The 14,813-nt window shown below is 41.4% G+C and overlaps 1 protein-coding gene across 1 annotated transcript in view; it reads right to left on the reverse strand.

The window, feature by feature from the left end:
* Window positions 1–8,361: 8,361 nt before the first annotated feature.
* Window positions 8,362–14,813, reverse strand: part of FBXL13 (F-box and leucine rich repeat protein 13) — a 104,761-nt gene continuing 98,309 nt past the window's right edge. The window contains exons 19-21 of the mRNA XM_044423268.1: window positions 11,576–11,710; window positions 10,653–10,816; window positions 8,362–8,650 (exon numbers count right to left, since the gene is read on the reverse strand). Of these exons, the coding sequence (XP_044279203.1) occupies window positions 8,362–8,650; window positions 10,653–10,816; window positions 11,576–11,710 (588 nt within the window). The remainder of the gene's footprint in view (window positions 8,651–10,652; window positions 10,817–11,575; window positions 11,711–14,813) is intronic.

A 14,813-nucleotide genomic window follows, 5' to 3' on the forward strand; every position in this document is an offset into this window, starting at 1 on the left:
GCCAGGAGCAAATCGTCTACATATTGCAAGAGGGTAACCTCGGGATGCGCGTTTCGGAAGGGGAAGAGATCCTTGCTCAGTGCCTCGTCGAAGAGGGTAGGGGAGTTCTTAAACCCTTGCGGCAGCCGGGTCCAGGTCAGTTGGCCCGAGAAGCCCCTGTCAGGATCAGTCCACTCGAAAGCAAAATGGGGCTGACTCACCGGGGCCAAGGGTATGCAGAAGAAAGCATCCTTCAAGTCCAAAACCGAATACCACTCCCGGTCTGGGGGGAGTTGACTGAGTAGAGTGTAGGGAGTGGGCACAGTAGGATGAACAGTTTCTACCCGGGCATTTTACCTCACGCAAGTCCTGGACAGGTCGGTAATCTTCAGAGCCGGGTTTCTTGACTGGCAACAGAGGGGTATTCCACGGCGATCTGCAAGGTACTTCTGAGCTATTTCAACTAATTCGCTAAGATTTTTACCTTCAAACCCATCTAGTTTCTGAATCTTTTTTTTCTAATGTCTGGGGCCGACTGTCCTACAAAGGCTATGTTAATAGCCCTCGCGTTCTCGGGCGCCCAGGGGTCTATAGGTGTATATTGCCTGTATGCCTCAAGCAGACGCTCTAGGTATGAGGCCGGGGACTCCCGGAGTCCTTGAACGACTCCACTCACCTTAGACAGGTTAGTGGGCTTTCGGGCTGTGCCACGAAGGCCCTGCAAAAGAAGTTGACGGTACCTGGTTAAAACTCCTTCCCCGGGGCCGGTATTTGGGTCCCAGTTGGGTTGTTGGGCCGGGAGGCGCGTTTCCAAAATAACCAGGTCAGTGGTGGGTTGGCCATCTGTGCCAAGCACCTGCTTCCAAGCCTCGAGGTGAATCCGATCACGCTCCTCGGAAGTAAAAAGAACCTGCAAGAGTTGCTGACAGCCGTCCCAAGTGGGACGATGAGTGTGAAAAACTGTCTCTAACAACGAAATCAGACCTTGTGGTTTTTCAGAGAAGGGGGGGTTCTGCTGTTTCCAGTTATAAATCAATCCAACCAATGCAGAAATGCACACAAAATAAATCCTTTGTTGAACTGGTGTTGCACGAACCTGTTGCTTGTCTAGGCTAAAGAGAAATGTGCTTTCTGCTGGACAATGAGAACAGTTTTACACAATTTCTTATTACAGAGATGATACTCTCCCACATAGATGCAAAATGCACCAACCCATTGTTAACACAAACAAACCTGAACTAACACACATTTCATCTAACAATCAATGCTTGCCCATTTTAGATGAACATATGAGTGCTTATGTTCATGGAAAGAAGTTTTGAGAACTTGCCATTTCAGCTGCCCACATCCTTGGGCTGGCAAATGGGCTCAGTCCCCAACAAACATTAGGCTACTGTAAGGGAAAAAAATTTTTTTAGCACCATCAATACCAGTAACAACAGTAACAGCAATATCACTATCATTAATATTTGGCAACATTGCAAAAGGAAAAAGGAAACAAAACTTTCTGTTGAACACCAAAGGGAAAAGTAGCCTCATAGATTTTGAAAAGAATCTCTTCCCACTGCATGCGCATGCACGCACACACATACACAGCCCCAGAGTTTCATCCATTCCCTCCCAATCCTTCAGTTGTAACATAGCAAACAACAAAATGGTATACTCAGAATTCAGAACTTATACCCACACACATATATAAGACCCAGATCCATGTTGCATAGAAAAATAGAAGTTATTGGAGAGGGAAAACTCTTGATGGCCGACACAAATCACATGCTCACAACATTGCTTTTTTGGGAGGATTCCCTTCCTTAAAAAATCCCCTAGTGACTCATTGAGAGTGCTTAAGGGTCTTTGTTTTAACCCAACCCTTCCCAGGCAGAATTTTTCCTGAGGCAATACAAGCTTTGAACACTCAGAGGACCTCAAATGCCTCAGTTACACAACTCTTATTTATTTTCAAGACACCAAGATTTCCTTTGAGAGTTTTCTAGAGACTCAAAGACTTTCTTTTGAGAACTAGTGCAAGCCCGCCTCCAATCTGTGGCTAGAAGCAGAGCTGCTCAAACTTCCCAAAGTGCTTTGAGCTCTGCACATGCTCAGAGGCTGTGTGTGCTGCTTCTGCAGTACTCACAAAGTGGTGTTTGTGGTATCTTCCTGCCAGTGCATCCCCCCTTTTCTTGGCTCTGTGGAATAGCCAAGCCCACAGAGCCAAGACATCCAAATTTTCCAGCACAAATTCCTCCTAAATTCAGTTGGCCAGACCAAATCCAGAGAAGAGGCTGCAGTTACTGTCTCTTTAAATAACGGGAGTGCTCTTAGCAAGGTAGACTATTCCTCTTTTTTTCTCATTTTTCTTGTCTTTACTCCAAAAGGTACACATTCCTTCCCATATTTTTTTCCGTAGAAAAAGTACCAAATCACCATTTACCAAAACTCTTAAAATTCTCTCACATACCAAGCACCATGCACCCCCTGAATCAAGGAATTCCTGTCACACTTATTCTCACATGGCATACACACAACATCCAGAATAAAAATCTTTTTGCCTTTCACTCACACCTCACATTCCAAACAGCTGCAAGTTCAACAGGGGGAGGAAAAAACCAACCAATTTCCACTATTTCTCCAAAACCTCATCACATAAGAAAACCCTTCCTTTCTGCATCTTTGCTTCACTTTTGCTTCCTTTTCTTTCATTTCCACAATCCATCTGCTCACTTGCCTTTACTTTCTACTTACAACATCTACAAAATTCCAATCCAAACCCCATGAAATTACAACCACACCACAGTGCTTTCTTTTTGCACGTGTTTCCTCCTGAACAAATCCTCTTCCTTTCTTGCCATGCCTTCCTTCACAAACATACTCCAAAGTACAACCCAAAAGCTATCCCAGAACCATAAAATCCTCCCCAGGAACTTGCAAAGAAAGCATTTTTTTTTCTTCTTTCATCTGCCCATCAGCATCCCCTCCTGGAATTTCAAATACCATTATTTAATCTAACAAGAAAATCTTCCTATCTAGGAGGGCTGTAAGGCAGAAAAACTTGCATTTAATGCAAGAGGCAGAAAAGCTTGCATTAAAGACATTAAAACAGTGTTCCCGGTTTCTGACAAGGAAAGGACCTGCATAAAAATGTTTCTATATAACCCCTCTTTCACACAGGGCTTTCACACAGGATAAGCTTATTGAGGATGTCCAGAAGACTGGGTAGGACCTGTGTTAGCCCAATTCAAGGGCCACATATTTCCTTACTTCCCAGTTCTGGCTGATATAGAAGGAATGGGGAAGGAAAAATCTCACACACACATTTCCCTGATCATCACCTTTTTCCCAGCCGGACTCAGCCATGCTTGGGCTCAGACCAATGACCTCATCAATCTGTATCTCAAACAAAGCCAGGTTCACACATTCTCATCTCAGGGGCAAGAACACCCATCCACGCCCTTGCTTTCAACCCTGCCCTGAAGGGGACAGATTGGTGCGGCTGCGTGGAGAGTTTCTATTTCCTGAGGAACCCCCAAAACCCACTCTGGCCTATGCCTACCTCCCAGAAAGGGGAACACTTTACAATACAAACAGACAAGGCAGAAGACACAGACAGCAACAATAGAACGGGACATAAACCATACCGAGAATTCCAAGTGTCAGCCCAACAAAACAGACGACAAAACAGACAATCTAAACAAACACACATCCTAAACAGGAACTGAGGCTGGGGAACGACGTCTCGCCCCCAGACTGGAAAGTGGCCCATACGCTGCGTCCAGCAGGCCTTTCTTTCCAATACCAGCTCTGCAGATATTCAGAAAAGAACAGAGTAGGCGGATAACCGCCGTGCGCACTTACCGATTACTCCTCTTTCGGCTAGTCAGACATCCCACCGAGCCGGGGTAAAAGGCTAAGAAACACCTACAGGGCCTGTCCCCGGAGTCGAGGGAGGCCAGACCGCTGGTCTCAAGATCTCGCTGGGGCCTCCAAATGTTGTATCCTGCGGTTTTGCAGATGAGACCAGAGACCAGTTGGTATTTTTAAGAGTTTATTACCTGCAGGGACCAACATTCTAGTAAGAATGCGGTGCCTGGCAGAATGGCAACGGGATTTTTATACTTTTACAATCAGCTTGCAGACAAATATGGGAACAATGGGAAGTTACAAAGTCACGTAGGCAGCAGTTAAGCAAGTGAGATACAGAAGCAGATCGGTTAGCAGTCTTATCTTTTTAATTTACACCTTTTAGAAAAGCTTTGCCCATTACGCCTTTGGCAAGCTTTTTTCTATTTTCTGAGGGAATGCCCTGAGACAGCTGATAGACATCCTGATATGCTAGTGCTGTCATGCTAATCTATAGCCTGGAGAGTCATGCCTATCATGAATGCCCCGAGACAGCTGATAGACATTCTGATAGCTAGTCCTGTCATGCTAATCTATAGCCTGGAGAGTCGTGCCTAACACTCATGTGGTGTAGTTTATCCAGACAGCTGTTTTCTGCCTTTTAGATTAAGTGTGCAGGAGAGTAGGAGGTTGGGACTTTGACAGGAAGTGGAGTAAGCTATCAGCCCCAGCTTCTTTCCCTCCCTACTCCTGGCATGCTTCTTTTCCACCTCTCTGAGTCCCAATTGTTACACCTTGGAGAGGAAGACAGCATGGGTTTTTTCCTTTGGTACTAGCCGCCAGGGAGAATCCTAGCTCCAAATAATACTATGGGTTATACCAGAAGATGTAGGATTGTGGCTTGAATCTGAATCCAACCAAAGGCATCTTTGAGAACTGAAGTAATGTCATGTTAAAATCCACCCTAAAAGGGAGATAATGGCTGGATTTTGTTTTTTTAACCATTCCTGGTCTATTGAGTTGTCTGAACCCAGTCTCAGTATTTCATTTTGGTAGTTCAGTCTTTAGAAACCACTATAAGAAACAACAGTTTGTTCTATGGTTTCTTTGTACCACTATGTTGTCTGAACCCAGGATCATGTTTTCTACAGTTCTGGTATGCAAGTATCACAGAGCCCTCTGAAAAGAGTGGCAACTGCAGGAGTTGCTTCAGCCATTCAGTCCCTCTGTGCAGACCAATGAGGAAGAGGCAGGCAACATAGGCAGGGAATGATGTGCCCTGGGATTGAGTTTCAGGCACAGTGGCTGATGGGATATGTGCCAACAGCAGAAGGATTGTCTATTGGGTATATCATGGCAAAAAACTGAATCATAGCAACCATGCAGAGTTGCTTATTGTGTTGAGTGAACACAGCCACTGTGAAAAACATGAAAGGCACTGTGAAAAACAAAAAGACGCAGCATATAAACACAGGTGGCTAAGTGCTATGCTTTGCTCCCATATGGGACTTAGAAATTAACCCAAGAGCAAACCCAACTGAAAAATAGTGAACTAACTTCAGAGTAGACATGCATAGGATTGTGTGGTTTGTTGTCTGCTAGACTGAAAAAGGGGCTGACATAGAAGTGGGAAGTGTTGGGAAAATGTGGATAAATCCTGTCTGAAAAGCATTAATCCTGTGTGCCTTTGCATTGTGGGATCAAATCCTGTCTTCCTTCTCAAAACCAAGCTGTCACTGTTGAAAATGGCCTTCCTCCCCCGCTCCTTTCTCTCACCTTTAGCTGTAGGCTACAGCAGACAGGCCATTTTAGCCCAAATATACATTGTAAATAGTCATTCTTGGAATTCAGTTTACAATAATCTTTTGATAGCCCAGAGGGCTTCATGTGCCCTGATCAATGCAGAATGTTTAGAGTCGAGATAAGGGTCTGAGCTTATCATGAATAGTTTCTAGTAGCTTGAATTTGCATGACTGAGCAGACCTGGCGATGGGTTCAAGTTACTCAACTAAAGTGTCAATACAGACAATTAGAAATATTGTAATCTCATTGTTACAGTGTGATTGACTGACATTTCTTTATCTGTTCTGTATGTGATGACCTCAGAATCTTATTGTAATCTCTGCATTCTGTCATCAATTGCCCTGTACCTGTGTACCTATAAATGTCCTGTAATGGTATTGAAGCTTGGCAGCAGAGTTCATCTCTGCCTGCCTGGTAATGCATGCATTATCATGAGTACCGCGGGAACCTTGGGGTAAATACAATAAAACCTCAGATGGTCTGGACACTTGGGTCTTTCCCACGAACCCGAGTTTTATTTCCTCTTCTCAAATTGAGATTCCGAGATTCTGACAGGAGTGAACAAAGGTGCTCACTCTAAGCAGTGGAGAGAACTTTTTAAAAGAAGTTAAAACGTGTAACCTATTTCTTTTGTAACTGTTAGAAGTTTGAAATGGACTGTAATGAAGCTTATGCCACAGTAAATGCATTAATCTTTGAGACATAGCTGATCCTCTAGAAATGAAGCTAGTGTCATGGATGTGGAAGAATGCTTATATTCTGTTTGTTTGTACCTTACATGCTGGTATTCCTGTAGCATTTCCATCACTGACCAATTGATTTCTCACTTCCATTACTGGCAAATTCAACTAGGACTAACAAGCTAGCACCCATGATATCATTGCCAAGACAATTACTTCTCCTGTATCCACATAGCTGAATTAACCAAAGCAAGGAGGACAATTCAGCCAACTTCCCATGATCTGAGGGGGGGGGCGGCACTAGTTAGCCCCTAGCTTTCAAGAGAGATAGACACACACACACACACAGAGAAAGCAAGTCTCTAGCCCTTGTAGAACTTATGAAATGTCTTGTACACTGTGACAAAACATTTGGCCCATTACAGTTCTTTTCTAATAAATGGACAAATGATTTCCAAGTAATCTAGATTTCTTCAGTGTGTTTAGCCAACGAGTAAAGTCATAGTTGGGATCGACATCTGTTATGAGTAAGTATAGAATAACCCCATATGTCACAGGGACTTGGACCCTTTTTTGCTCCTCTGTGACTCATATACACTGCATATGAACCTGAAGCTCCCCATAAAACTCCACACACCAGTGAAATGTGCTGTTGTCCTCAAAAACTTATGCCACAATAAATGTATTAATCCCTAAGGTGGCATCAGATTCTTTGGTGTTTTGGTATCAGTAATGTGTCTTTGAGTTTGTTTACAGAAGATGGAGGCATATGGGTAGGCCATGCATAGTAGGCCATTTTACATACAAGGGAGGTTTTTTATTGCATTTATCCTGTGAAATAAGTTAGACTGAGAAGAACTGGCGGGCCCAGTGTCAATCAGTGAAAAATAAGAGCCATTTACTTGTCTTTTGGTTTTGCATCTGAATAAGGCAGTTTGGTTTCCTTCAGTGTGTGTGTGTGTGGGGAGGGGTGGGGTTCAATGTTTGCTTTCTGGGTACTCTAGGATGGAACGCTTGTATTTGTATTTGAGCTCTCAGTGGAAGAGATGTTACTCTTCTGCTTCCATGAAAGCAAGAAAAATGTTCCTAACAAAAATACCTAGTAATAAAAATGTTTATGCATTGTTGTACATTATTGATTGTGTGCAAGCATATAAATACCATGTGCAAGGTCAGAATTAAAGGCAGAGAAGGGGGCTTAGTATAGATGGCTAGCCTGGAGGTTCATCACGGCCTTGATCCAGCCATGTGTGCCCACTGAGTTTGAGTTGCCCATAAAGTGTTTTAAATACTCAGAGGCTGATAAAGGGAAAGCACTTAGCCATGCTACTATCAGTCCTCCATTGTCCATTTCAAAATAGTGGAAGGTAGGTTCTTGTTTCAGGAGAAGAGCTATTCTTTCTAAGTTGCTGGGTATAATGTGAAGGTAATGACCATGTGGCAACTAAGCAGGTTGGCGCTAGGCACTGAATGGGAGACTTGTTTTGGAACAGTACATATGTCCTCTTGTGGCCCATATTGTAAATAAAAATTATTTATATCCCCCCCCCCCGAAAGTGTGTTTCATTTTTTTATTGTAGATAACCTGTGGAGTGAGACTGACTGGCATGCAAACAGTTATTTAAAGAAAAGGATACAATTTATCTATGGGCAGTGTACATATAAGTTTGACATTATATCCAGAAACATATTTTGTCTTCTTAAAGGATAAATATAATGACATTTGAATATAATGAAATTTGAAAAATTCTCAGCTTACCAAGGGATAGAATGCCATGATAGCATTTTCATAATGATAAAGCCATCAACTTCATGTTTTTAAGCTTGTATTGGAGAAAGCAAATATACACAGTACTGCAGCATAGTCAAATAATATTAGTTACTGATACACAAAAATATATTTGTTTTCAGAACAAAGCATAATGTTTACTACACTGTACTTAAGATAGTAAGTATGAATCATTCTGGCAAACAATATCCAATTACAAATATTCTCCCTCAAAAGGAAACAGTACTAGATGGTCCAATAAAAATAAAGAAGTTGTTCTTTTAATTTTTGTACTTAAATATCATTTGGCTTCTGTTTTTCACCTGGATGTTCATCTGTGGAAGGCCTACTGACTTCCAAACTTGTTTCTGCTGGAAGGTCTTCTGTGTTGGGTTTATGGATCTCCAAGACTTTTTCTGTTGGAGGTGCTACTATCTGCTGAACTGCTGCTACACTGTGTCGTGGTTTTTTGTGCTTCTTTGGAATGAATGAGTCACCACTGGTATCACGAAACCACAGAGGGGGGTCATCATCACTGTATTCATATTTCTGAAGTTTTGATACACTTTTTAAAACTGCTTGTCTGAAATAAAAATGTGCAAGATACTACTAAATCCTTTGAAAACCATCTCTTGCACAAAATGTAAACATCAATGTTTACATCATACATCAATGATATATGAGAGCTGATTGCTGTTTGTCACCTAAACTCCTCACCCACTGCCATTGCAGCTATGGCATGGAATATGCACGAAGACATGTTACTGTTCATGGGGCTTATCATAGAAATGATATAAGAAGTATTATAGCTTTGAAAGTCAAGCTAACAGTGTTAGCTGTGGGAATGCAACTAAAATACACATTTTGTTATACAGCTAGCAGCTCCAGGGAATCCTAAGCATCCTCAGGACTGTGGAAAATGGGGAGGAGGACTTTCTGTGTGCTATGGTTTCAGCAACAATTTTTCACAAAGGGGCTACTTGCATTACAAGAGTACCTCCTGTTAGCACTACCAGGGCCAAACTAGAAAACATCCAGTTCATCTAATTAGGTACTGTGTCAATGGCTCTTAAAAAGTAAATAGGTATTCTGGAACATGACCCAGCAGGAGAGGGGACCTTATCAGTTTTCACTTCGTTGTAGTCCTGAATCTGAATAAGCCTCTCAGTCGGCTTAACAGTTTCTAAAATTGATATGAATAGGAATTTTTCTATCTTTTCTATCCCAGAAGGCACAGCCCTCCAATTCCTTCTGTTATACATCTCCCATTTAAAAAAATGCATGACTTAACTATAGACTGTTTGGAATCACTGTCTTGTTTCAGTTAGGTAAAGTTTCCTGGGAATTCACTCTCCAGTTGCACATTGATGCAATCATTTTTTTAAAAAAATAGGGATAAATATTGTTCCTGCTAGAATGTACCTCTGGGCAATATCCTATACAGCCATTGCACTTGCAGTGCTTCTGTTGTGCCAGTGGAATCTAATGCTAGTGCTACAGGAAGGAGTTGCTTCCTAGTGCAACACCAGAACTGAGGAAAAGCAGTACTTTCCAGAGCAGGTCAATCAGTGATGCTCACTGATACAATGTGTAAGATGATCATGATATCATATATTTGCCATATAGTTACTATATATTGCTCTGATTAACATTTCTAGACACTCTTGATTTGCTAATGGATGGGCTTTATTGTAACTATTGTTCAAAAGGTCTCTTTTTGTCAGCTGCATTACTCAAGCATTGAAATTCTATACAGCTTTTTAAAATGCAAATAAATGTTGAACACTTACTCATTTAACATATCAAAATGTGACTTTCATGTTAACTCTATACCTACAGCATATTCTCTGCTAATGAAGGACATGGAGCTCTGAAAAGCTTATTCAACCTCAATAGAGCCTTGAATCTTTGGTGTATTTAGGCAAAAAGCTTGCCCCCAGCCCCACCACCATATATTTTTTCCTACAAGTTAATCGGACATAGCATACCTTGTTTTTTTTGTTTTCTGCTTCAGTTACAAGCTCATTAGTGATAACATTTTGTTATTGGGAATGTTATTTATTCTTCTGGAATGTGATGAATACATTTCTAGGATACAGTCCTATGGACTGCACTCTTGCTGCTTGGAAGCCTCTGTACTTGGATGCCTGTGTTCTCCTGGGATGAAGCTAGCATGGGTGATCTTTGCTTCCACATCTTCCAATTTCATTCATTCATTCATTTATAGAAAGACTTTTTAGCCTGCCTAACAAGGATACATTAAAGGGGGAGGAAAAGAGTCTGGGGTAGACTCAGGCTTTATTATATCCTTGCCTCTTTGGTTTTCTCCCCTTCCCAGCTGTTGAAATGCTCTTTTACCCCCCTTTCAAAGCCAATTTTCCAATCTCAGAGAGGCATCTGGTGTAGTTTCCTCCACCAGCTGTAAGAGGTCAGGGATAAGAACTCTGACACTGCCTTCCAAGAATGAAGACTATACCTGTTCAGATCAGATTTTCCAATTCAGCCTATGGCCCCTTGGAAGGTTGCCCAGGGACCCAAAGATTGCTCTCTTAAGTGATCTAAATAGTGGCCTTATAGATCCTTACCTGGTAATATTTGTGCAGTATAGCATCTTGAGAATTCTGAGTTGAAGACAACCTTTAATCAGACATTTTAGTCCTTTGTCAGTGATATTTATGCAACCTGAGATGTCCAAATAATGAAGATAAGTGCAACCAGCAGCCACAAACTGGATACCTGTGTCAGTTATCTGTAAAAAAGCAAAATCAATATACACTGCAAAACAAAGGAACTGTCAAGAGGAAGGAGGTTTTAGCCAATTTGGGATTCAAAACGTGAAAGCATATCTTTTAGGGAATTTTTTTTTATTTAAACGCTGGAAGCACTTAAGCATGATGTGATTCTAAAACATGTTGTGCCAAATGACTTATCTGCTTTTAGTCCAAAGCCAAATGGAACATAACAGAACATATCCGACAGAAAAAGCAAGTGGGTCTTACACCTAACCAACCCGAAACTGTCCTAGCAACAAAACTGAGGCTGACATACTTTGGGGACATCATGAGAAGGCAAAATTTCCTGGAGGAGACAATTAAGCTAGGGAAAGTCAAAGGTAACAAAAGGAAGACCATCTATAAGATGGCATGACTCCATAAAGGAAGCCACAGCCATTAATTTACATGAATTGAGCAGGGTGGACATGGATAGGATATTTTGGAGAACTTGCATTCACAGGGTTGTCATAAGTCAGATATGACTTGATGGCACATAACAACAAAAACTGAGGCTGAATCTTCCAAAATTGTTAACAATAAGAATGCTTCCATCATTTCAGATTGGTAGGCTGAATGGAATCCTAAAACAATTTAGCCCAGAATAGTTTAGTTCAGTGTTGCAGTACCTCCAAGTCTTTAGCGTGTAAAGGAAACACTACCAATTATTTTAAAGGCAAAGGAATGCAATACATTTATAACAGAATTTCTAATACAATCTATCATTTCATACATACCTTGGAACAACCAGCCATACTGAGAGATGTAAGTCTATGGCAATTAAAAGTCAAGTACTTTAATGAATTATTTGATAGCTGATGGCAATAGGAGAAATCAATGTATTCTAATTTTCTCAAATCAATACAGAATTTCTGAAAAAGGCCAAAATCAAATGATTTACCAAGGAGTTTAGATTTAACATTATGCAATGTATTCATATTGAAAATAACCTGCTGAAAATAAACTTCTCCAAACACTGAAGTTATGAAATGAAACTCTTCTCTTGTTAAATAGAATTTTTATGTTTACATGAAATAAAGTTATGAGTGGTATTATTTAACAGCTGCCATGTAGGGAAGCACACTTGTATTACTTGTGCATTCATACCTATACCTTTCAAACTGCCTCCAACATAGCCAGAAAAATATCACCCGAACACTCTGATAAAATCTGTCTGTCTGTCTGTCAATCATCTATCTAGTTCAACTCTAATCTGTCCAATAACTAATATTCTCTGGTGTATTACAATCAAGTAAAGCCTAAAATGCCAACATAAAACACAGGCAAACATGCAAATATTTTAAATATAAAATAGTTAAAATTCAATATCAAAAATAAAGAGCACAAAAAATGATAAAACAGTCATTATAACCTAGAATGTGGACTCTAAAAGGCCATGGAACAATGAAAAAATCTTTGTCTGGGGCCAAAAAGATAGTGTAGGTGCCAGGTGTACCTCTTTGGGAAGTTTATTCTGTTAAGTGTGCTGACACTACTGAGAAGTTCCTCTTTCTTGTAGCCACCTGACTAGTTTTTTGGCAGGAGCACCAAAAGGACAGCCCCTGAAGATGCTCAAAAGTTACATGCAAGAGGAGACATACCTTTAGATACTCTGGTTCCAAGCTATTGGAAAACAGAAACAATTTGAATGGTGTTTGGAAATGCAGCCACTGCAGCTGAAAAAGCACTGACGCCACATGGTTGAATTGGCCAGCTAATGACCTAAAAGTTCTGAATTGAACTGACTGAAGTTTCTGAATCATCTGCAAAGGTAGGCTAATGTACAGTGCATTGCAGGAAGCCAAACAGGAGGTTACTAGATTATGGATAACTGTTCCCAGGCAATTTTTGTCCACCCTGGATCACAGCTGATATATCAACCCAAGCTGATAAAAGGCTGCTATGGTTGACCTGGAGTGGCTAGGAATAGTCCACTCAGACAGACTATACTGGTTCTATCTTACTCCGCTCCAAGGGACAGAAACCTCTATTTTGCAATCAGAGACTTGCAGGTCTCTGCTAAAGCTAAAAGTCAGGTCATCTGAAGGATCACAGCTATGCAGGCCAAGCACTTCCAGCTCAAACCTATTGACTAGCAATTTGCCCAAAGGCCTAAACAATTAAGATTCTTCTAGAATCCAACTCAGAACTGGGGAGGAATGATTACTAACAGTCAGCAGACAAAAAACAGGAGATTTTCCTAGAATCAGGCATCAAAACAGATGGAACCAAGGCGTTCTCTCCAGTACATGTGCTAAGGCTAAGTTTCCCTGAATGAGAAGGAACCCCTGCCACAGGCACAAGGAGAACTTCACCATGGAGACCAAAGGTAACTGTGGTAGATAACTGTTTGACACAGGGTTTTGTTAGCTAGACTTTATTTTCTAATTATCTGACATTTGCCACAACAAACCACACTGAAACGGACCCATCTGTTTCCCATTCTGCACTTTTCCCTGAATCTCTCATACATTTTTCACTCAGTTTTCATCAGAACCCAGATTTGGTGCTTTGGAGGTGAAAGGGAAACGGTTCCCAAGGGGTGTGCCACATTATCGGTCATGCTACTGATCCATTCCTCATGAGTGCCATGCGAACAAGCTTCTTCCACGTCAGGTACAGCAGCACAAAGACTGATGCATGTAGTATGGGAGAAGGATGCTGTTAATTGTAGCATGTGGCGCTCAATGGAATTCAGACTCAGGGTCATAACAAAGTGGAGTGGAGGCTGGGAGCCAAATCCAAGCAATGTAATGAATTCCCACCCCCAAAAACAGAAACCTCATTCATTTGCAATTCAGCTAATAACAAAAGGCTAGATGTTAAATCTACTGTTTTTGGATGAGTCTTCCTGTTCAACTGAGAAAGTGGCTGGCAGTGTTTTCCAGAGACCCCAAGGGAGAGGTAATCTTTAGATGGGAAATAAAGCAGGGATGACTCCAAGAAAAGCAGTACTGTAATAATGGGGTACTTCTTACCCGGACATTGACTAGAAAAATGCATGTTCCAGTTCTGATAGGTTAAAATTCTCAGTGTCATAAATGACTATGCCCTAAAGCAGTTGCTCATGGAATCTACCAGAGGGAGGCAATCTAGGATTTAGTCCTACGTATATCTTTTTAGAATTTTTTAGAACATTTAGTCTGTATGCTGTGGCCCTTTTTAATTGGTTTTTATAGATGTTTAATTCATTGTGTTTTAATCGGTTTTTAGTGTTTTTACTCTGTTGTTATGTTTATTCATTGTAAGCTGCTTAGGAAGGCCTCTGCAATTATAGGAGGCCTATAAATACATGTAAACAAACAAATACATAAAGAGCATGGCTGTCAGAATGTGTACAGAAATATAGAAATAGCTGTATTTCTAAAAATAAATGAAGTCCAATTAGGGAAGTCATGTTGTTGTTAGTTGCGAAGTTGTGTCCGACCCATCACAACCCCATGGACAACATTCCTCCAGGCCTTCCTGTCCCAACAATCCCGCAGAGTCCACTTAAGCTCACACCGACTGCTTCAGTGACTCCCTCTAGCCACCTCATTCTCTGCCGTCCCCTTTTTCTTTTGTTCCCAACATTAGGCTCTTCTCCAGGGAGTCCTTCTAATTAGCCGGCCAAAGTATTTGAGTTTCATCTTCAGTATCTGGCCTTCTAAAGAGCAGTTAGGGCTGATCTCCTCTAAGACCGACCGGTTTGATCGCCTTGTGGTCCAAGAGACTCGCAGGAGTCTCCTCCAGCACCGCAATTCAAAGGCCTCAATCCTTTGGCACTCAGCCTTCCTTATGGTCCAGCTTTCACAGCCATACATTGCAACTGGGAAAACCATAGCCTTGACTATACACACTTTTGTTGGCAGGGTGATGTCTCTGCTTTTTAGTATGCTGTCTAGATTTGCCATAGCTTTCCTGCCCAGGAGCAAGTGTCTTTTAATTTCTTGGCTGCAGTCCCCGTCTGCGGTGATCTTGGAGCCCAGGAAAATA

Source organism: Varanus komodoensis, unplaced genomic scaffold (assembly GCF_004798865.1).
Source record: "Varanus komodoensis strain SLA01 unplaced genomic scaffold, ASM479886v1 scaffold13_3, whole genome shotgun sequence".
NCBI classification, from domain to species: Eukaryota; Metazoa; Chordata; class Lepidosauria; order Squamata; family Varanidae; genus Varanus; species Varanus komodoensis.